The sequence below is a fragment of the Bombus bifarius genome, unplaced genomic scaffold, assembly GCF_011952205.1.
Source record: "Bombus bifarius isolate JDL3187 unplaced genomic scaffold, Bbif_JDL3187 scf7180000008008, whole genome shotgun sequence".
NCBI classification, from domain to species: Eukaryota; Metazoa; Arthropoda; class Insecta; order Hymenoptera; family Apidae; genus Bombus; species Bombus bifarius.
Window position 1 is genome coordinate 363,137 of NW_022884386.1, and position 24,802 is coordinate 387,938.

The 24,802-nt window shown below is 34.3% G+C and overlaps 1 protein-coding gene across 16 annotated transcripts in view; it reads right to left on the reverse strand.

The window, feature by feature from the left end:
* The window catches only part of LOC117206478 (inositol 1,4,5-trisphosphate receptor), a 46,936-nt gene that overhangs the window by 6,872 nt on the left and 15,262 nt on the right, over positions 1–24,802 (reverse strand). For 2 of the 16 annotated variants that reach the window (XM_033445841.1, XM_033445839.1), the window contains 30 exons: positions 14,268–14,338; positions 13,990–14,102; positions 13,770–13,856; positions 11,082–11,576; positions 10,463–10,601; positions 10,062–10,273; positions 9,403–9,729; positions 8,942–9,088; positions 8,558–8,859; positions 8,373–8,487; positions 8,109–8,284; positions 7,875–8,030; positions 7,633–7,783; positions 7,401–7,548; positions 7,049–7,075; positions 6,375–6,714; positions 6,139–6,304; positions 5,836–6,055; positions 5,109–5,647; positions 4,903–5,018; positions 4,690–4,825; positions 4,354–4,611; positions 3,754–3,768; positions 3,037–3,114; positions 2,113–2,233; positions 1,876–2,018; positions 1,735–1,770; positions 1,336–1,523; positions 1,096–1,207; positions 88–201 (listed from right to left, as the gene is read on the reverse strand). In XM_033445841.1, coding sequence (XP_033301732.1) covers positions 88–201; positions 1,096–1,207; positions 1,336–1,523; positions 1,735–1,770; positions 1,876–2,018; positions 2,113–2,233; positions 3,037–3,114; positions 3,754–3,768; positions 4,354–4,611; positions 4,690–4,825; positions 4,903–5,018; positions 5,109–5,647; positions 5,836–6,055; positions 6,139–6,304; positions 6,375–6,714; positions 7,049–7,075; positions 7,401–7,548; positions 7,633–7,783; positions 7,875–8,030; positions 8,109–8,284; positions 8,373–8,487; positions 8,558–8,859; positions 8,942–9,088; positions 9,403–9,729; positions 10,062–10,273; positions 10,463–10,601; positions 11,082–11,576; positions 13,770–13,856; positions 13,990–14,102; positions 14,268–14,338 — 5,248 coding nt within the window. The remainder of the gene's footprint in view (positions 1–87; positions 202–1,095; positions 1,208–1,335; positions 1,524–1,734; positions 1,771–1,875; positions 2,019–2,112; positions 2,234–3,036; positions 3,115–3,753; positions 3,769–4,353; positions 4,612–4,689; positions 4,826–4,902; positions 5,019–5,108; positions 5,648–5,835; positions 6,056–6,138; positions 6,305–6,374; positions 6,715–7,048; positions 7,076–7,400; positions 7,549–7,632; positions 7,784–7,874; positions 8,031–8,108; positions 8,285–8,372; positions 8,488–8,557; positions 8,860–8,941; positions 9,089–9,402; positions 9,730–10,061; positions 10,274–10,462; positions 10,602–11,081; positions 11,577–13,769; positions 13,857–13,989; positions 14,103–14,267; positions 14,339–24,802) is intronic. The other 14 variants (XM_033445842.1, XM_033445844.1, XM_033445843.1 and 11 more) reach the window with 14 other exon arrangements.

The window sequence follows — 24,802 nt, forward strand, 5'->3', positions numbered from 1 at the left end:
ATTCTCATTAGTATAAATCAAATTCATGTTGCCAATTTATATACGTTGTGCCCACAAATTACCGTTGTTATCTACTTTAATTTTTACCCGCTCTTCCTGAGTCATATGACGAGTCTCAGACTCATCGACAGAGTCTGTTCCTCGGCCTTCTTGTGACTCGGCCTTCTGCTCTGTTTCTTCTTCTTCCATGACACCCTCGCTCTTCGTTTGCAGCATGAAAACATCTTTACCTACATATCTATTCTACGAAACCTACTCACCCGAACACTGTTTAATTTTAAATTTGTATAATATATTCACGAAGCTTATTGTGTATTTCTATCTCATTCGCATATATTTTTGTTCTCCTTATTTTTAATATATGTATATATTGCCAACTAAAAAACTGTCGATCGTGTATATATGCTGATCATCTAAAATGTGCCGTGAACATATGGGCATTTAGCTTTTCGGCAAACATGTAAAGAACGAGTGGATATGGAGACACAAATCTTCGTAAATTTAGGTTCGACTAGAACTTAGAGAACGGTAACATGTTAAATCGGTCGAGGTGCGGTGCTAATTAACGGTAGCAAATCCCAATTAAAAGTGGCATGCTCCAAAACAGTATTCTTAAAATCTTCCCCCCGTCGCAACGTATATCGATGGAGCATTAATATTATTTTAATAAAATAAGCGATTCACAAATGAATTATCTTCATCGATAGCTATACCTATACTCTGTACTTGTACTTCGACATACAGTCTTTACTGCTATATCGCGCGCCAAAAGATCATCTACCAAATTTGCGCATGCATTTTACTCGCTGCGTCTGTAAGCTCCAATAAAGAAAAAAAGATTTGCTGAAATTATCGCATATATCTAAAGTATAACATCGATCGCTAATTACATTCCAAAATATCGATTATTGGAATTACCAAGCTAGCTAGCTAGCATACGTAAAGCATGCCTGAAGGATTTGTTACCGCTAATTAATGTCAATAACGTTTTGTCGGAAACAACTGAATGCCCTTTTCCATAATATGTGACTCTTTTTCCGTATAGTAGATACGATTCTTGTAATTGCATGCAGAATGTAATATTATAAAACTCACCTTCTCGCCGTATTCAGGGTCAATGGCCATCATTTCCCTGAGAGTCCTCAACACCTTTACACATAATTTTTCTTCCTTTTCTTCGAGTAGCTTTTCCGTATGTTTGATTAATCTGAACGGTAGAAAAACGATCAAGGATTATTATTGATGATTTACATTACAATATATCGAAACGATACCTCAATATAGGTAAGATAATGGATTAGACAAAGCTTGAGATGGTATAAAGCGATAATTTACCTTTTGATGAAGCCACCATTCTCGCAACGTTTTCTAGCGTCACTCGCTGCTGGGAACAGTAATTCTGGCCGATAGAGTATATCCACTAACAAAGATAATTCAGACTGAACTAGTGGTTTCAATTGTTCTTCCAATAACGATACTATGTCTTGTAAACCTTCTATGATACTTCGATCCAAACGCATTAGCTAAATAAAAATACATCATTCCGTAATAATTACATAGTACACATAAATATTTCGTTTCTATGATGCATTTACTCCTGTTATTCTATCTTATGTATAATATTCGTCCGTAATTTTATGCTACTTACAAACTAATATTAACTAATATGCTACGCTAGAGCACTATAGGTGTAGTAAGCTAATACACTATCAGGATTTTATGAGTGACTTTTACCTGATCTTTACTATCTTCCTCACAAATTAAGTCACTCTACATATCCAAAGATCACATCAATTATAAATCGATTACGAAAGGTTTAACGTTTATTAGAGAAATTAGTCAAACATAAAGTAATTGCTTTTTGACAGAAATTACCTGACTTTGTGTACGTTCTATCTTTGGTTGTTTCGCAGCTTGAAGCCATTTACTTGTTTGTCTACTAAGCATCGCTGCCTTATTGAACATGGAAGCAACTTGGCTCTCCAAATCTGTTGGAATGGCTATGCCTCTTCCTTTAGCTGATAATTTAAATAAATTGTATTTTTTGTTTTATAAAATGGATACAAAGAAAAATTGTAAATGTAATAATAAGAGCAATCTAAATAAGCTTACCTACGTCTGATAATGTTCTTATACAATTTTCGACATTAAATCTTTGACCAGCATTTAGCCACCCACACTGTGAGACTTTAAAAGCCGCATGAAGTAATTGAACGAATATAGGTTGTCGTGTCTGTTTTAAAAAAGAAGTGTTTAATGCCTTTTAACATTGTCAACATTTTTATAAATGTATATATATATATATATATATAGTTATATATAAAAGGAATATATGTATTATTAAAATTTTTGTTACAATTTATATCTAAATAAAATCTTAATATGTAAAGCATCTTTCATTGAAAATTCAAATTTAGACAGCAAAGATGCATTCGTTATAAATTCGTGATATAATAAAATTACTATTATTATTTGAATTGTTTTTCGTACGTAATATAACACACTCATTGCCAAGCTCCAATAGAGAAAAAGTTCCATATAATGTATTAAACCACAGATTCATGCTGCGTGAAGTGCAAAAGAATAGATACAGAAGAGTACTCCAAATAAAATAAATAATTTATGGCTAATACTTATTGTTAGAAGAACAGATACAACAAGCTTGTTCGTCGAAGACAGTGAATGTGTTAGTACAATTGTCCAGAGATATATATTAAAGTTTCTATTTACAACATTTAAATTTAGAAATTTGAAAACCACCGTGACATCGATGAAGCACATATCTGTACTTATATTTTTCAAATTCCCTTAATACGTGCTGTTATTCGTTTACAAAGAGATACGCCTATTTACAACAAAAGTGTTTATGAATGATAAAACTTCTCAGGTTAATTTATACTATTCAATGAATTATATATATGTAATGAAAAATGATTTTCTTCGTTTTAAATCTCAACAGTATCCATATTAGTATTGCAAGTGTATTTACAATTGCTCATAAATTGAGTGAGCGTTTCTTTCAATTTTGGTACTCACATAGCCAGTAACATTAGTATCAGTAATCCGGTCACTTTCCTTGATGCTCCAATAAAGTCTAGCCTCGTGGAGATGTTTCTATTAGTAAATCAACCCACCACCATATAGACCCAGCACCCAGACCCAGTAAACCAATGTTGATGAGTCAAAGAAGGCCAGGTGTTGCATGCCAAAAACACAGAACATGCCGCTGATGCAATCACCAGTTACCAAGCACACATCAAAAAATATATTAACGCTGTAGTTATCGACTTATATTACTCTGGCTTACCAGTATAGGCAAACAAGTATACCAAAAAAAAAAAACAAAATATATATATACCATGGAGCGTTAAATAAAACAAATTAAATTATATAAATAAATACTAATGCTTCCATAAGTTTGTGATATGTACTTGGCTTTTCTAAATAAACCTAAAATTAATGTGTTTGTCATGCAAAGCAAGAAATTATCAGATAAATTAAGTGACAGAATAACTGCACAGGCTTTTGCTCATAATTATTTCATATGTTAAGATTATGTTATTTGTAGATATACTATATGCCTGTATATTTCATTACGCTTATACTTTAAATATGTATTTGAAAATTCAATTTTCTTAGAGATATTTTTACATGATACCACTATATACTTTGAATTTACTATGATACAATATAACTTTTAAGTTCAAGTTATTACATTAGTTCTAGCAGCCCATATCTTTTTCGAAAAATTACCTCCATTATGACGTACTGCAGTTAAGTAATGAAACATAATAAATATTAAATGTAAAGTATCTAAGTATATAGCGAATTAATTATATAAACCATACTTATATATAAATACAATCGAAATATTAGAAAGTAATAATATTTTATCAATTTAATACAAATGTAATATCTCATTGTGCAAATAGTCGAAAGAATCAAAATATTGGCTGTACAATCTGAAATGTAATATAAATGGATATAATCACAGATAAATCTTTTTTACGTAAGAAAATGATAAAACATAACATAGAATAAAAGAAATGCTTTTGTGCTGTTATTAAAATGATATAGACACATGTGGTAAGAAATAATGTGTTTTTGCTTGTTAATTCCTTATATCCGAATAAATTATTGTGCTTAACAGATTGAAGTGCCATTAAATAAATACCAATATTAGTTAGGAAATTCGTGTGAAAAGTTTTGTAAATAACAAAGATGAATAATTCCTTTCAATTTAACACTTAAGCCAATTAGATTTCGTTAAAATTGTATTTATAGACACAGTACCGAGAAATAACGAAAACCAGAAAGTTCATTTAAAATTATTGAAATAGACGAATACAATACCTGTACTGTAGTACTTTGATCTGAAAATGGACTGCTAAAGAACGTTGTAATGATATTCATTAGGCAACCTGTCACATAATTTTCCAGAGCTGTGTCAGCGTGTTCACGATCGTGTGTGGCTGTTGCTATAATTCCCATGTCTACAATGAAAGACTTTTCGAACAACGACCACATATGATTTGACGTGTAAATTTCTTTCATTTCGACTTCCGTGTCAATGTAACAATGATTCAGGAAATTAATATATGCTTCCTTTACCTATAAATAAACCGTTAAAACAATTACCTGTAATTTTGCAAATACAATTTCTCCAGAAATAATTATGAATAAACTTACTTCAGGTATGCAATCTGAATGCGACACCATAACAACGATATCGTCTAGTGGTAAAAGACTGTGACATTTAATTTCCGTATTAACATTTTTACCCATTGTACAGCAAGCTAATAATTTAACCAATTCTACGTGGTATCTAAAATATATACATATATATTAATGTAAGATATAACACATAATTTACTACCTTATTATATTTCTTAAATGAATTACTTGAGTGGACTACTTTCGTCCATCCGATGTCGTTCAGATCGCATCATTTCCACAAAATGATTGAAAGAAGCTCGATCGTTATAAAAAACCAAAACGTCCTCGCCTGCTTGAACCAACTACGACGAAAAGCGCAATTAATTCGTATATTTTTCAAAAATCTAAGTTTAAAGATTTAAGATTTACTCGCCAATACGAGTACCACTTACTTCTTGCATTACCATTTCCTGGCATTTCCTAATAAATTGATTCTCAGCTTTTACTATCGTTTGAAGAAATTTCAAATATTGTACATGTTTCCCATGAGTTTCTATGCAATGCACAAAATGCTGTATCACCTTGGCATTTACTTCATTGCACAAAGTCGAATTGTCTTGAAAAATGCTACATACTGTTTGAGCTTCGCGTATACCAGGATTTAAAAACAAATCCAATTGCTTATGTAAAAGAACTTGATTCTGTTGATTTCCTAAGCAAAAGTTCTGTAGAAAATCGTGCGCCAGTCGCATCAACTCGTTCATTCTGACGTCTTCCTTCGCGTCAAACGGAACTTGCAACAAGTCTAGGACGACCGTATGTACTCCGACGTTGCGTAAAAGTCTTTGCTCGTGTTTTCGTGGTTTTATTTGACCACCTATCGTTTGAATGCATAACTTGTTCATTCGAATTAGGATCTGTTGTATCTTTTTATATTCCTCCGCTTGGTCTGCGTGCAATGGCGGACCAATGTCTAAATCTATCGCAGATCCTACAATTATAAATAATTTCTACGTTAGAAAGAATATTATATTTTATTCCTATATTTCTATATATATTTCTATATTCTTTCTCCAATATCTTTTTCTATATTTCTACATTCCTATACTCTTATACGCCATATCCTATATTATTTCTTTACTTTTTTAATGACTCCATATGTAAGATTATCAAGAATACCTTTTTTATCCGATGTAGACAATTGAGGCGGAGCCTTTCGAGGAGTAGCTCCATCATCTTCTTCCTCTTTACTCTTCTTCTTTTTATTACCATGTTCCTCCGATGCTTTAGATTTGTAAACCCAAAGTTCCGATTTCTCAACCGACTGTCGTAAAACATCTAAGTCGGATTTTATTTGTTTATAGGATTCAACGTCGCTATCGGAAACCAAAAGTTGCACCTATTCGCAATAATTTAATAAATCTTTCTTGTTTCTTTTCTCCGCCTGTTAATGATTCTATCGTAATTTCACGCATAACGTACTTGTTTAAATGCTTGTAAAACTTCTTGTCTTTGGCTAAAGTGTCTGAAAAGCAAATGTAACGCTCCGGAAACTAACGGTGGATAATCGTGCATAGCCAAATGTAACAAAACACGTAGAAATGTTCGGCCACCTTGGCCATCTAGATCCAACGCCACACATTCCTCGCTAAATAGAATAATTTATGAAATATCCTAATATGTAGTGAAAGAACTGAAAAACATAGATGATAAATTACCTGCTACCAAATATACCCTCTGCTTGTGTGCCTATTAATTCTAAATCGATAGTTTTCTGACCAAGACTCAAGTCACCGGAAGCTCTTTCAGTTTCATCAAACTCTTGCTTGAAGATGCTCAGCAAACAAGAAATCCTGTAGTCCAATCGAACATCGAGTATGAATTGTAAAATTTCGATTATTTTCAGCTTCGTGTCCATTACTAGAGGATATTCTTTTTTCAAAAGTGGTTTTGGTCTAGGAGATGAACTGCCTGCCAATACTTGGCCAGCTGGACCCAGTGTCAAGCTCGTCATTACTGCGCCCATGTCTCCAATACATCTCAATACTCCACCTTCCGCTAACAAATGTTACAAGCAATTTTAAACCCGTTCTTAATTCATTAAATATATAATTTTTTAATTACTTCTACATGAATTTGCAAAGAAATTATTTCAAGCGAGGTATTAGAGATTAAATATAGCAAATAGTTACGTTATCAGAATCATAATTATCATTAATAAAAATATTTATGTTTACGAATACAGAACGACGAAAATGGAAAACATCAAAGGAAATTGCTGGGCAAAACAAGCAACGAAGGTTATAGAGCAACATGCATGAACGAAAAATTGTATTAAAAAAATTGAATCATAACTATTTCAAGTCGTCATTAAATCACAATTATATATTACCTATGTCCTTAGAATCCACAGAATCAGCTGTTTTCAACATTGGTTAGTTAATTATATATGACATATATTAGAATTTGTGCATGTTCAGTATATGTATTTGTTTAATATAATATTTTTTTTAGTTTATGTCAAAGCATATGGATACTGGAGGATCGAAATAAATAAAAATATGAATTATTTATTTTGCACTAGACATTTACATAGTGTCAATGGAAGAGATACAGTGGTTGGTTCTATGGTGTACAAAAAGGACACAATTATCGGGAAGTAATAATACTGTACAAGGAGCGTTATGTTCAAGCGTTGTTAATTGTGAGTAGGGTAAATAAAAAATAATTTTTTAAACACTTACAATCAATGTCACCAGTCGGAATTTTTCCATCAGCTACATCGTTTTCTGAGATACAGTCCAAAATACTGAGCAACGTTTTCGTTAATCTCAAAAGATCGCTGAAGCTGTAGAAACCGAAATAAATTAAATCGCGTGCCAATTTGACGACCTAAAACATTATTAAAGTAACATTAAACGATAATGATTATTTGGCGAATAAAATATGCTCAATATATTCTTTCAAATGTCTTACTTCGAACGTAAGTTTATTCTGTTCTTGATCCGCAAAAGACCACATCTTTGCCACAACATTACACAAATAATCTTCCACAAACATTATAGTTGCGCTAAACTTGGCGCGCACGCCTTCCTTATTTTGATCCCGCATCCTGTTTGCATCGTAACTAAAAGCAGACAATACATTTCATAAATGTTTCAAAATATTATACATTCGCATATTACGTATGCACATAATTCTGCATTCTATTCACGTACTCATTAATGCTCATTTTCGAAGGAATTTCAGACCAAAGTCGGGCGTATTTAACTGGTGTCACTTGCTCTTGCGGATCTCTGTCAACGTGAAGATGTAACATAAGTCGACAAAATGAGGCGCGTAATTCATATGGCACCGTTTCGTCCTCCATACACCTGAATATTTCATTGAAACGTTTTTTATATCCGATAATAAATTAAATAGTAATCACAAAATATTTTATCTGTACTTACTTGAGTATAAGACCGATGTCCAAATGTGGTGATAAGTTATTTAACGCCAAATACTGTCTATTTAGACACATATTGCTGAAGAGATTTAATTGATGTCTATAATAGTCTAATATGGCTGCGTCTTGAACGTTGCCTATCTTTGCTGCTCTTGATAACTCGTTTAAAGACATTGTCTTCTATATAGATTATTAAACGTTTTAAATATTTTAAATAGACTTTGTATCTATATAAAAATAAATATACAACTTATGTAACGATACTAACCATCCCATTATTCCATACAAGAAAAACTTCATACTCTTCCATCACAGTTATTCGTGGTTCATCATTCTCCTGTTTCTCGTCTAACTCTTCGACTTCAACCTGAGTTTTCGTCATCCTGAAGAAATTTATTATATGAAATCGATATAGATGAAATCACGGCTGTTAATGAACGAAGTCTACCTTACCTAGTTTCTAACAATATATCTTTATTCTTTTCGCTTAGTACGCTTTTACAAATTAATTCTTGTGTTACGGCAATCGCTTTTCTGTTAGAAATACATAAATCTGATAAATAATCTAGGAATCTGGACTCCCAATTGTGCATATTTTTTCTCACAAGTCCCACGAAAGTTTCAATTTCCGCTGCCGTGATATGCTTCTCTAATAATTTCCTATTATTGTGTAACAATGCGGTGATAGTATCTTCCGCCAAAATATCGTACCCAATTTGCTTTTGCATGAAAGCAAAGTGTTTCGCGATATATTCCTGCGTTATGAGGTACATTAATTAGTGTATCTCGAATAGACACGCATAATTAAACGTGAGATCACATCTAAATATACTATACCTGGTTTTTCCGATAATCCTGTTGAGATAATCTAAGTATTCGGTAACATAAACGAAACATATATTTGTACGGCGCGTGTCGTGGATCATTCAATTCTTCTATTCTAAGAAATGGTCCCTCACCTTCCGCAGACTCTAAGAATGGAGCCTACAAATAAAACTTTAGAAGAGTTACGCGTCCAAGAATTATAATATTCATACTATCTTCCTTTGTTAAAATGTCCTATCTAACATCTCGGAAGCGAAGAAAATTGAAGTTTTATCGTTTCCTTTCGCGTCATCTTCAACTCAATTAAAAATATTTAGTTATTTCGTAACAAAGCGTGTAATATAAATTTTATCTAACTGAAAAAGTAAAAGACGCGGAAAATTTCAAATACTTAAATATATCTTGAAAAAAACGTTAGATAGGAGATTTTAAATAACAAAGGAAGTATATTTAACAATATTTAACAATTTTACCTGAAGTATCTTAAATAATTGACCAAGTATGTATTGTTCTCGCAATAACTTTTGCCGATCCCTGACAGCATTGGTAACGATTAAATCTAAAGCTTCGGATTTATTCTGCTCGTTCTCTAAGCCAGCTATAAAATATACTATATCCTGCAATAAACTTGTCACGGCTCTTCTTTCATTGTGCGAGATCGTACCCTTTTCCAGTTTACCACTAATTGACGCTAACACTTTGCATGCGTCATTCGCAAAATCGAGATCTCGCACCTCGACTGGCGACACTGACCTCAGTGCAAACGCCTCTTTATCTTCCTTATTGATTGCACAACCCACCTTGCGATATCATTACAATTTAGACAAGCGATTTTTTTTTTAAAGAATGGAAAATAGGGCAGATTGCATTATATGTATATACTGTTGACCAAAATTTTAGAATCAATACGTGTCTCACGTAATTCAAGAATTAAAGAAAGAAAAGTCAGGTAGTTTAGGAAATTATTTAGTCAAAAATATAAAATTTAACAAGTACAGAAAATTATCATTAATATCTGTAACATTAACTTCCTATTAATAACATAATTAGCATAATATATGATAAGTCAGAACGTTATTTTAAACTTTTAACTGACAGTGTATACATTGCAATCAGTTTCATTTAAAAGTACCTTTGACATAACAGGTTTTTCGTCATCCTTATCGATTGGTACACTGGTCGAGTGAACCCAGGTGTTCGTACATATATGATGTAACCTGACGAACGATGATTGTGGGACCAAACTGTCGCCTCTCGTTAACGTAGTCGGATCCAATTCGAATAAGGAACTTATTTCGTTACTGTGTGGTACTGATACTAATCTATATACCGGCCCAGGTGGATCTATAAACCACACGATCTATATCACGATTATATTTAGAACTGTATGAACCACGTATGTTATAAACGTTTATTGTATAACTGTGCAAGGCTTCTCTACTATTACAACATGCGGGGAAATGTAATAACTTTATGTATACATTCCCTGAAGACTGTCGTCGATTCTATTTTACACATAAATATCTATCTTACCACGCTTGCCTTTTGTGGTCTCACGTGGTTCGTCGGTGTCAATTTCTGCGGCCAAATATTGTCCCGTCGCCAAATGTTTGAATCGGAACAGGGAGTTCCAATGACCTGCTCCTCCTCTGCAAGGATCGTGCTGAACGACCTGTAGAAAAGATTATTAAAATGCTTGAAAACCTGTCAATATTGCATACATATATTCTCTAATAACAAATAATTTTCTATTATTACTATATTTCTATACCTTTCGAATCATCGGTTGCAGAAATAGTATTATTATTAAGTAAACTAACAATAATGTATGAAAGAATCTAACCCTGACATGTTGTAGCATAGATCAAGTATTCATCAATGCATCGTTACGAGGCAAGATCAGTTGCTATTCAAGCTTACTATTTACTAATTAGTTTTTTGCTTATTAATTCCTACGCCGATAATTCCTTGTGCGTTTATTTTGATTTCTTAATAAATAATTTATTAATTCTTTATTTATTCCAAGATCTAACACTCGCTACACCGATTGAAGGCCGTCCAATACTAACAATATGTAAGTACTAAGCACCAAGGATTTATACGCTAGGTTCCCTGAACACATAATATATTAATCAGACGATAATATTCTTACCTCAACCTCCCACAAAGCTTTACTACTCGTAGCTGCAGTGGCGCTAGTCCTACCAGTAGTCCTGAGAAATACATGTTGCTTCTTCTTGTACTCGTCCATTGTAAGAAACTTCTCTTGTTCCGCGTGAAACAGACGAACGACATCGCCACCCTTTAAAATCTCCTCTTGGTTCTCCCTATGCTCCATAAATAACGTTACTTTCCAGGACGTAGCCGCATTCACTACATTCACTTCCTTGCAACCGGGATTATCGCTCAATTCGTAATTGGCGGCCACATGCAGACCTTGTCTTCCGGCGTTCACTGGTTCCAAAATCACTTTGTCACCGACGACTACGCTGTCACCATCGCTACGCAGTTTGTAGAAAGGCATTATGTAGAGCCAGGAGCCCTCGTTGCCGTTCGCGTCCAGGTACACCCTCATCGCGTTCTTCTCGAGTAGCGCCGGAAGTCTCTTGTTCACCGTCAGGAATTTATTGGATTTCAGATGCAATAGCTAGAAGAGAGACGTACTTCGATCTATAAAGAATACTGCTATATTTAAAAGAATAATATTTATGTAATACAACATTATTATTTGCAGAACTTTCAACGTTATTATTTGGAATTCCAAAGGTATCGTAAATCGAATATTGCTTTCTATAGAAATCTGTAGAATTTGGAAATTGGGTATTGGAGATATTTTATAAATGGAAATTTGAAATATTTCAGAAGCTTATTTCGAAATAGCACTGAACGATTATTTATTTATTATTGTTACTTAGGATTCAGGAAAGTATTATTTAAGATTGGTAATGGTAAAATAGAATTTTCTAGCTATAGAAATTTTATGGATATCAAAGTGACAGTTGAGTGCAATTATTTACTATATTATCGCACACAGAATCTGGAATATTATTATTTAAACGATTACATAAATATTTTAAACTAGAATATTGTTTTCCATAACTATAGTACCATACAATTTTTAGATAATCATACCAGAGTATTCTATTATTACCTAGTAATATGGCAATTAATTGAAATAGAAGCTATCGAAAGGCAAGAGCAAAATTCTATTATCGTTCGATCCACAGGAGAAAAAAGAATGAAAATGAAGCACGGAGCGCTAAAATAAGAAGCAGGACGTCAATCACACTGGCCGGTATATTAACTTTCAAGTCTATCATAATTCCCACACATGGAAGGAATAAAGCAGCTCGATAGATCGACAAAGACCCGATGTTATACGTTATTGCATCACGTTAAGTAGACGTCTAACGACGTTCATAGACACTCGCTTGCACGCCAGGAGACGATATATTTCGCCTCCACGTATAATACATTTAGCGACCATCACTTCGCCTATATAACGTTGTTCCCCCTAGTTGTTGACGCTAAAAGCACCGCGAATGGGATTAATAATTCGATCATACACTTAAAACAACACGCAATCGCGAGTCGAAAGCCAAAACGAAATTCAGTGTTTAGATAATGCACTGCATCTTGACGATGCTTTCCGCGATAGTTTCATGCGACACGGATATCACGAAAGGAAGCTAATTCTGTTAATTGGCGACTGGTTATCGTTTTGTGTTGTTTTTTTTTTTCTTTTTTCTTTTTCGCGATAAGTCGACAACACGCAGAAGGAAAATGGCGAAATATCATTAGCCTATGATATTTGATAATAAGAAATAAAAAGAAGTAAGTAAGGTAGTGAGAATTTATGCTAACACTTTCGAGATGTATTTTTCGTGTAATAATGAAAGCGATAATACGATAGTATGGAGTATGATACACTTAAATTTGAAAAAAATGTATAAAGAGATGCGAAATTTTACATTAACGCTTTATAAAGGCGAATATTTCTTAAAATATACTAATAGAATACATTAACAAAAAAAATATAATAATACGGAGCAGGTATAGTACGTTTAAATTCGAAGGAAATTGATTAAACACGGAGAATAAAAATTTCAAGAAACGAGTCGGAATTAAATTAACTGTCTTTTTTCAACACTGAACGCAATAACATAATAACACGGAGCATAATAAAAGAAATAGGTCAAGCACGAAGAATGAAAATGTAGAGAGAAAGCTCGAGATTTTGCATTTATTTCTTTTAAACTTATTTTTCTTTCGACAAAATACCATTGTGCGTTTAAATGCTATAATATAATAATAGGAGTACAATGCAGGCATTCTTCAGAATGCAGATACGTTCTTCTTCTTCTTCTTCTTCTCGCGATGAACTTTGTAAAATAATATCACGGACGGTAAATCGCTTAAATTATGAAAAAGGTAGGTTGACCATAATGTATTACGTAGGATATATAGCTCCATTTATAATGAGATCCTGTGTCCCCATAAATCTTCGCGACGGAAGAATATAACAGCCCACAACACAGTCTTTGTAAAAGCTACCTTGGAGCGTGTTATCCAGTTAATTCTGAGAGGGTTAAAGGGAAAGAAACAGGGTATTATCGGGTCGTTTCATTCAAAAGGTATTATTTAATATTTTCATTAGTATAGAAATGGTAAGTGAAGCGTCTGTATAAAAGAGAATTCTGTCCTTGAGTTCTAAAGCAAAAGCTGAGCTTTCGAAGCGTGTAGCGCAAGGTAAATTGATTTAGTTTGTATAACGGGGACAATGTAAAAATATAGAGAAATATTAGAGAAACAAAACATGGTAGCTTTGATTCTTTCTCACCTGCACCACATTACCGTAGGAGACCACGCTGCCAAGCAGTTTCTTGTTTTCAGTCTCGTTTTGTTTCTTTTCTATCTCGGCGGCATGCTAGAAATTGATCGACACGTTAATCAGGATTAAAATGATTTATTTAATAGTATAAAATATAATTAATTCGTTAATTCAAACTTCAATTGTTAGATGAAATAGCGTAAAAGTTTCATGAGACTTTCAAACTCACGTGCAATCTTTTCAAAAGCACGGCGTCGGTGCCGCTAGCGCTTTGCTTTGCTGCCTTCCAAAATTGTTTTTGGGCGGAGTAACGGTTCATAGGGCATATTTTGAACAGGCAATCTAAAAATTACGCAGAAGACCAGCGACACGTTAATCGGATGAGAAACATACGAGTGTAAAGTTTGGTTAAAGGAATGGAGAGCTCGTTTTAGAAACGATCGATTAAGTTACTGACTGATCTTTTATTTCTACGATAATCGTCGATGATAATTTTTGCTGATTTACCTCGGAACTTCTTGGGTGGATTCGATAAATCTCCAGCCTCGGGACATACCACGCATCTATCGTCCACCAACCTGGAAAATAATTAGAGTGAAAGAATCTGTGTAAATATTAAATTTTCTTTGCATTTATTTAAAAACTGCGCGTGGTCAAAACGAGTGTTAAAAATCCAACTTGGTATTAAGTTCAACCGATTAAAGGCTAAAAGTAATAAAATATCGCGTCAAATATGACTATTGAATCTGATCTTATTGATTCATATTTGATTTTATTGAAGTGTAAAAAAATATAGGTACACGAGAGTAATAAACATATAAAAAATATAAAATAGACATATAAAAAATTACAGGATCTAGGTGAAATGACGAAAAAACTATTAAAGACAATTTTTTAGAATTTCCTTTTACAGTCGCAATTTAACACGACAAAATTCGATAATTTAATTCGATTAAAAGAAATTGCGAATCGAACGTTGCGTGGACAATACGTTACTCGTTAATCAGTCAAAGCTCTCATTTCTGTTTAAAGATCTTACAGTCTCGCCGTATTTTAGTTTATGTTAAACTTACTTTCCTCTTATTTCGTATCAAATAATCTACTATAAAGCTTAGAATTCATTTCTGAATAAATATTATAAAAACTGTATCCTATCCGATACTCTTTGAGTTAAACTCGATTTAAACTTCGCTTAAACTCGACACAAAGTGGCGAGAGCTCTGAAACAACTAAACCGCGAGATTGTCTTTTGATGGCAACGCCTCGGGGTTAACAACATAATATAGGAGACAGTCGCGAAATAAGTGTGGTCCAGCCAGAACGAAAGCAACGTGCAGATCGATATTGGGGCAGACCCAGTCTTGCCCGGGAGCTTTAAAGCTACGCAGCGTCGACGAACTTTCATCTGTCGAAATATCGGCGTATCGTTGTCATCGTACGATGCTGTCGCGCGTTGAAACAAGTGCACTTGCAGCGGAGCAATATTTTCTACCCCGTGGGGTGAGCGGTTTAAAGTCTAACAAATTACACTGTTGTTCCTTTCCTGAAAAGATCAGAAAACTTTTCCAACAGTGAATGGTGATATACGATGGCTGTGTGGACCAAAATAGCCATAAATCACTCTGCACAAAGAAACACAATACATGATGACAAAAATGGAACGCACGAAAGCAGTAGAAGTTTTATATAAAATGGAGCCTCATCGAATAATTGCAAATCAATAAGTTTTTATTTTTGGAGTTGAAATTTGGCGCAGTTTAAAGTAAAATAATATCCTGAATATAATATTTCTCCTTTAAACGATGCGGTGTTGGGATTAATATGGAAAAAGAGGAAATAATTTTATAGTCTTTTAATTGCACATCGCAGAACGTAGCTAACAAGTATGTTTTTTTTTAGAACCTTTTTTAAAGTTGTCCCAGATAAATATTTTTGCAGGAAAAATTGTTAGAACAGGGGGATATTTATTTTACGTTTTACTTTTCCTTCTTCGGTAACTTTTGAATAATACGTGCCATTCGCTAGACAAACACACTTCTCCATAGTCTGCAAGTAAACTAGGTCATTCATATGCAAGTCTACCTTTTTATTGCTTTGTACTTTCAAAAGATTTGGAAAGGTTCCAGCACACTTATGAACGACTCATTGTAAAAGCGGCCTCTAAGTCGGATGTTTAAGATATTTCCGAATAAAAGGAAAAAGTTGAAGGAAAGAGATCTAACAGATTTTTCCTACGATTACATCAACGACCTGATTTACGCACAAAAAATTAATGAATTACCGTAGTGAATTCAATTCGAATTAATGTCCGAATTTAAAAAAATCCTAATGAAATAATCGACTTGGAAAAGATCTTGAAGAATATTATCCCTTCGATAAATCCAATTTTCTTATTTCTAACTAAAAATACATTTTTCACGTTGACAGTAAAGACCGTATACCTATTTGAGCATAGTCTGTCACGGAAAATACAGACAGGCAAGAATAGATTCGACCAGAGAATGAAAACGGAATCGAGCATTATTTTACCATGACAAAAGCGCGTTTACAAGCTGAACAGAAACGAAGGTACATATTGATCGCGGAATCTTGCATCAACGAAGCACTGAAACGTTGGATTCCACGGTGAACGGTTACTGTAAAACATCAAGGGGAAAAATAACGCTTCCTGTCCAAATAACGATTAATTACAAAGGCCGCTTTTATGGTTGACAGAAGAAAGTTGTTACAAGGAGGGTTGATTACATCCCTTTCAGTGTCAGCCCGGCTATCCGTAACTAACCACATCGCTTGTTGTTCGTCACTAATAGAATACATAGTTTGCTAACGAGATTGCATTTAGGCTTCTTTCATCCGCAAACGTAAGCTCTTTTAACTACCTCGAAGGCTAATGCGTTCCCTATAGAACGTAGCCGCAAAGGCTGACAAGTTCGTATAAGGTAAAACCGTTCGTTTCGCGTGAAATATATTCTTATTTCGATGTATTAATCATTGAATGTCTTTAGATTTTATAATATTATAATATAGCTGCTTCCTTATTTTGTTTCATTAGCAGGATATTAGAAAAATTATTTTAAATAATAATGATATTTGTGTTACGTACATTGCTTTATTTCCGTATCTTTCTATCGAACCGCACAAATTTCAATTAGAATTTTAAATCTGTGCTATTATATTATTGATAATGTCACTTCGCTATGTTCGATAAAAAGAATGTAAATGTGTTTCCCGTTTATAAGCGCTAATATAATCTTGACATATCCTGTATTATTTTATTAGATTGTAAATCAATTTTTATCACACTATTAATTACTATGATTACAGAAAGTAAGAATTTTGCTGTTTATCTTAGAATGATGTATGTAAATTTCAATTAGTCACGGATGGAAAATAATAAAATTCCCAGTCGGATACGATTTGCTATCGTGCGGCATGCATCTTATAAAATAAATCATCACCTGACGATAAATATTCCCGGTATCATAAATCAAAGAGATCTAAAATAGCGGGAAACTACTGGTAGCATCTACCGGCTGTGACAAATATTCAAAGTGTGGAAAACGTGAAACTCGCAACTAGCTACAAATCAATTGTCTGCGCGATGTAGCATCCAAGCCAAACGACAAAGTGAAGATTCGAAATTATATTTCATTCTCGTTAAAAATGAAAAAAAAAGTGACACTCGGTATGCTGCATCGCTATGTAAATCATAAGAGATCGACATATTATGTCGAGTGCCTCTTTATGTATATCGAGGCATGCATAGACAATGATCCGATATTCCACTTGCACCGCTAAAATCACTCGCGCGATAAATCGGGCTTGCACGTGGATTCTGATCGGCAAACAGTGAGAAACAACGTGTGCCAGCACCTGGCGTGTAACCACGAATACTCGAACGCGATACATCTGTAATCGAAACCACATCTCGACTCTGTCGCTCGCGTTTCCTATTAATGATCTGTGGATCCTCCATAAGCTGAATGAAGTCGGGTCAAGTGAAAATATTCGTCGAAATATCTTCTATCCTATTCGATGTGCAAATAATTTGCCTAATAAAATAGGCGAATAAACGTCAGATTCGTGGTACGTTTGTTATCGCAACCATATTTCTGTCCTACGTTTCGAGTAATAATTCACAGATTAATCTATAAATCGAATTGACTCGACTTCACTTAAGACGTTTATCGAAAGTCCCGAATCTTCGCCAACGCGTAAAGAAAAAATATTTGGCCAAAACACAATGTAAATCAATACCAGGTTTGTTATATGTTTGCAACTGAAACTGTATTTTAGTTCTACCATCCACGTTCACTGATAATAATTCACAGGCTGGGTATTTTTCTAAGGTTGGATACCGGAAGCCATTCAAAGCCGAAAGACAAGAATTGAATAAATAACAATAACAATTCGTACATCAATCCGATATGTTTGCAATTGAAACTATATTTCAGTTCTACCCGATTCAACCGAAAATGTTCGTCGGCATATCTTCACCAGTGTACGAAGAAAAGAGATCCATTGAAAAGGCGAAAGCAAACCGATCTTATTCGACGATGTCTCTATACGTTCGACAATCTCGATTCAATTTACATTCCCATCGAAACGCCATTACCAATACAACGAACGAAGATACACTTTTACGAGCATAGGAGAAAAATGAGAAAAAATTCTCACCAGGAACAAAGCAAATTAATATTCGACTGGCGATGCACGTCGCTCTTTTAGCAATGAATGCAATACGATCGATCGAAGAGGCGTTCTAAAGAGAGACGTGCGAGTCAAAGCTATCGGGTCAGCGAACAAGAAAGACAACGTAGACACACGATGTAAATTTTCGCAGGGGTTGCCTATAATACACATAACTGAGGAAACGGTTCGGCCACGAAAGCCGATATCGTGTCACCTACAATGTCGTGTCCATCGTACATCCATAACCGTGATTGAGTTAGCCACGTTACCGCATATAGCCCATAGTTGCTACTGTTAGACCATTAGAAGCAGAACCGAAGGCGGTTTTAACCCAAGAACGTATACATGCATTGCGCATTATCTCATTTAAAAAGCCTTCACACGCTTAGAAACCTAACTTCGTCACACACGTTCATCCACGCGCGCTGTTCATCGGTGTTCGTTCTTTATGTCGATCGAGTAATATCGAAGAGATGGCAAATCGAAAGCCGAGAAACCGAGATGTTACCACGTAATAATGGATTTCTAGTATACCTGCAGGAATGCACGGTATGTGCTTTCGACTGCGTACCGTGCACTTCCTGCTGATCAATAAATCACCACGTCCCACGCCCTCGATAATTTTATTAATAACTTCGTCGACGACCGTTCAAAATTGGTAACCGTACGAGCGTTTCTCTCGCGGTGGAAGAAAAAGGTACGTGTACGAGCTGCGAAATCGATTATTCGAAATCGAAATTATACGAGATAGGCGTCAGTCAAATATTTTGGCACAGAAATTTCAAAGATTTCAAAAAACGGTGTTAACCACTTTGGTGTGTGAACGGGCCGTGTAGTGATTTAAGGGCTGAATAACGTCGGAGTAATGCTTCTATCGATGAGAGAGGCGATTAAGAGTTGGATATCGCTGGCAAATCTAATCTCGCGCTTAATTAAGCATTGACGCAAAACGATTGTGTACTCGACGTATGAAACACTTAAAAGATCTTCAGAATGAAAAAATAATAATAAATCGACGATCGTGACGATCATTCGAACGCTGATATTGCTTTAAAGCGATAAGCATCGCGAAACTTCTCTAAACCTTGTTGCACGATCATTTGTTAACTAATATTAATGAACCCTAGAACTGACGAAGGACATAGATTTTTATTGTACAAACAGCATCTATTATTTAAAAGGTTACAAATTAAATCACTAATATTATTAACGCAGTGTTTGTTACAAAGTGATTCCGACTTTATATGATGTAGAAACTTATTTATAAAATTGTTATTCTTGTAGCCTTGGAAGACTAGTGATTTTTCCTATGAGTTAAAGCTATCGCTTGATCAGGATCCATTAGCAATATTTGCTTCTTACTGATTTGTAAATAATGCAAACAATCTTTTATCTGAACGTAAAATCTCATTTTCTATTTCGAATAACAAAAATTTGCATATTCATAATTATTTACCCTTTCGATATATCGATCCTTTACCGTTATATCACCGTGATTCCAAGGGGCAAATTAAAATCGAGGATAATGGAACAGATAACTGAATTATGCAAGAGCACTTCTTCAAGAAAGAGCATATTCTTTTCCCTAAATGGAAATGTAGAACGATCGAGAAGAAAGAAAAATTTATGCACAATAAATTTATAGTAAATAGATATAAGGGAATAATGACTTTTCGTAGTATCTTGAAACCTAGGAGCTAAGAGGCTGATTGGATGGAAGCGTTGTTGCAAACGTTAATTACATCCCTTTCGTTCGCACCGTGAGCTGGTATACCGAATATAGACAGCGAGTGCACTGTCATGGCAAATGACAAGTGGCCGTATAATCAAGATGCTGGCAGAAAACAGGAATTAGTAGATATACTCCATTCACCGGGACAGGGATTTAGCTTGACGAGCTGCGATCAACTATTATCTCCGTATATTGGCAGTAATCGATCACTAGCACAATATGGTCCAAAGATCGTCAAATACCTTGCACCCTGTCTTTAGAAATTTCTATCATAGATACAGTGACAATGGTCGAGAGATTCGATTATCGTATGCTTTATTGAACTTTTTGAAAGAATATACTGCCACGATATCGTGTGCTTACTAACGCTAACGTTATAATTGATGAATGTACGTTAATATAATTAAGAGTTAAAGAGGAAAGGATAGGAAGAGAAATATTTATTAGTCTAATATTTTTTATTAATGGAATTGTATTTTATCAAAATAAAGATATTTTGGATTCGTGGATGGTTACGACAACAAGGATATATGTATTTGGATAATAAATATAAACATGGAACGTTACTAGATTATTTTACGATTATATGATATTTTGATAAAAATCTCGCTAAACGGATATTGCAAAATTTGGAGACTGTCTTCTTCCACGTCTTTCTTCTCTTATCTTCAACTGGCATCTCATATTTATTCAAGAAACTATCAATTTCACCTATAGGATCCTAATATATTATTTATTTTTTAGATTATTCATTTTAGTGTACTATATTAACATGTACCAAGTAATGTAATAAATTTCGTTATACTCAGAAATCCAGCAATTATTATGCATTAAGAACTATATTCATGGACTGTAAAGAAGCGAAATTATAATTCTAATATTATTTTTTACAATATCAAAAGCGAGCTAGACTTGCCCTAGAAGTACACTAGCCTTTTTCATATTCAAAGTATCATTTTCATATTCAAAGTTTGTACGTAAACATTGATAATTGAGATGGTTGGAAAGGAACACAATGTAAAAACGTTCTAGAACGTAAGAAATTCATGTGCCATCGTCATAATTCATACGCATATGTATATTATATATACTCTTTGTCTCAGCTACTTAGCTGAAAGCACGTTATCTTTGGCTTACTCTATGAAAGGAGATAATAACGAATTGCAGAGACCTGCTCGCGAACTAAGACCATTCGCAAAACCAGATTCGCGGAATTCGATCGCCGAGATTTTATTTAAGTGGCCATTCATGCCGGTGAATGCCAGTAGAGTGGGCGAAGTGTGCCTGACCTGTTTTTCGAGTGGCAGGCGAGTCTAAATGGAACTTAGCGATTAATCGCTCTTGGAATGATGCGTGTCAAAATCATTTCCAAACTGAATCCTCTGCTATCGAACAATTTTCAGTATACCAAACAAATAGTATTTTCTCTATTCGTTCTTTGTTCTCTTCAAAATTCTTTCACGCTATAAGAAATTTTATACAATTCTTCTGCGATATTTCTCTTACGATTCTTTCCTCTTACATTTTGTTAAATGTTCAAAAAACTAACATTTGACATTTACTTAAGACTCATGTAAAAATACAAACAGCTTTCGCGTTGAGAAATGTCAAGCAATTTCTCAAAACCATCATCGTATAATTCTTTTCTCCTTTTCTTACTAGCCAAGTAAGTTTCCTCGTTTTTCTCCTAAGTCTATGCGATTTCACCGCTCTCATCCAACAAGGAAAATGTAACTAATAAACATTAAACTTCACGTGGCTTTTAGCTTGGGAATGTCGTTTATGGTAAAGAACTTTATTCGCCTGAAATTATACAGAAGAAACATAAAATGGTTCATACATGAACCTTGCGAACGTTAAACCGACCAATTCCACATTTTGTGCATTTTTCGGATGTATTAATGTTGAATGTTTTAGAAAGAAATAATTTACTTTCATTAGATCATTTATCAAAAAGTACATGACATAAAATTTCATTATCGCGAGAATAACGCATAAAAATGGTCGAAAGCCAACGATATTATACGTGTTACACATTGTCAAAGATAGAACAAAATAATGATTTTAAAATGAAAGTGGTTTGACATAGTTAATTATTAACTTTGTAACAAGCTTAAAATCTACAATATAAGATGGAACAATAACTAGAAGATAAAAGACGCTAAGTAAAGTTTCCTTGGAATAAATAGGAAAAATTTCCATCATTTAAAAACGGAATAGTTTAACACAGTACTATTAATACTTCGATGTTTCCGAGTTCCGCAAAATTGTAGGATCTAAATAACAGAGAAAAGACACTGACAAAAATTTCGTTAGAATAAATAATTTTGACCAAGGTTTAAACAACCAGTTGGATACTCTGTGGATGCAATAAAAGGTTTAACTCCCTTTGAAGGAGAGCATCAAAAAGGCATGTGCATCGATTTCACGAGACAGCAGGTCTCTGTGAAATACGTCTTTTTTCCGTGTCGCCTTGCACCGCTAATCGGAGCAATGATTATAGGCAATTTTCACTGGTTGAAGACCGGTTCCGGTATAAAAAGCGACAGGTATTTGCGTACGTAATTCTACGCTCGAACAAGACTCAATCGAAAAGAAAACATATATTACGAATTAATGTAAAACGATAATACAAGTCGATTTTCGAAATTACTACGTATCATACGGTGGTCCGTTTAATTAATCGATCAAAGCAGAATCTACGTTAATATAGTCGGAAATGAAATTTTATTCAAGCGAGACATAAAATTAGAATTCCGAAAATTCAGTGAGTCCATTATTCCAACTCGTAATTAAATATTTCAAAGCGACCTTTCACTTCGATTTAAAATTCAACAGTCTCTTTACTTTCTTATGTTTCAAGTGCCTCTTTTCCAATCTTTCTTTTCTATTTGATCCAAACGCCATCGAGTGACTGCCATTTCCAACCAGAAATTTCAAAACGGTAATTCCACGATATTACGACACTTGCTTTTCACAATGTTTTCAATGCTCGTCGCTGTTCCAATAGCTCGTCGACAAAAGAAAGAAAGTTATTTAACCAGCTATCAAATAAATCTCAAGTTGTCCAAAGTATCTGCTCTTCTAGACCTTTCGCAACAGAAAAAATGCGGAAATCGATGACAGATTTTCCTTTTAGCTTCTGTTCCCGTGCACAAGTTTCAGAACGAGAATTCCACGATATCGAAATGTTTATCTTTCGAAACGTTTTCGATATTTGTCGATGTTTCAACAACTTGTCCGCGAAGGGAAGTTATTTAATCAGCTTACAAATAAATCCCAGGCTACCCAGAGAGCATCTGCTACCGTCGAATAAATTCTCCCCCTCGACCGAGGGAGAACACATGCTATTCTTTGCTCGCGTGTATTATCCGCGCGCTGCTGCTTCGTGCCAGCACAAAGATAGGATCGAGTCGATACGAGCAGGTAATAAGGCGATCTCTTTGTAATCGACCCCGCCTATCGTGTACCCGACTGCGCAGACTTTTCAAAGGGTATCTCTGCATATCGATGTTAATCTGCATCTTTAAACCATTATCGGGGAAAAGTAACATGGAGTAAAATAGTCTACCGGTAAACATATACGAGATTTTCCTGAATCTATTAAGGGACAATATCGTGTTCATCCAACATATCATTTGCAATATTTTGTCGGCACTGTTAAGTCGATTCACCTTTTCTGTTCTTCTCTGTTTCTTCTTCTTCTTTTCTTTTTTTGTTGTGATTATGGAGATTATAGAAAATCCTGAGAATTTACTTGTGACGTTTATTTCGATATAAATGTGACCTATTATGTCTGATATTATATCCTTTTCAACGTTATTTGGTTTTTACTAAGATTTCATGAGAATTGGGGAAATTGAAACGTTTTCTTAGCGTTACGATATACCTTTCGCTTAAATCGCTAAAATTTGTTGGAATCTTTGACTACATGAAGCTAGCGGGCTTTCTTATCTTGTCAATCTCGATCGTAAAAATGAATAAAAAATAATGTTCAGATAGTTGACAATTTTATTAGAGTATCACAATCATTTTAAATCTATCACGGAATAATCTCAATTTTGCCAGTATGAAAACATGATCATAGAAACGGTTTAAATAAGAAGGAAAAAATTTTCTAAGATTAGCCAAATGGCCATGCAATTTTACAAAGTGTTTATCCCCTAACAAAGTTCAGATGTAAACGCTGAATAAATTTCTATTGTTTCTTACACGTCAAAAGATACATCCTACTAGAATGCATAAAATTGAATACCAATGCATACGAAGCTACGAATTTCTTGAATCACCGCGTAGAAATATTTCAAAGAACAAGATACCAATGTTTGTCTTGGAATATCTAATCGTCTCGGATGCTAATCGCGAGAAAGAGTTCAGAATACATATAGCGTGTGCATTAAGATTATTGAAATAACCTGGTCCCTACCCCTTCTACGCGAAGACGGAATGTCGCGCGGATAAGGAAATGAATTATCGAGCGTAAAATGGTGACACCGAGATAAGTATTCGAGATCAGAAGACGCTAATGGGAATAGTATTCCCCGGAATATGATTCGTATCTAAGGAACGTGAATAAGAGTATCAGGGGCTTGATAAATCCTCGAAAAAATGTAATCAT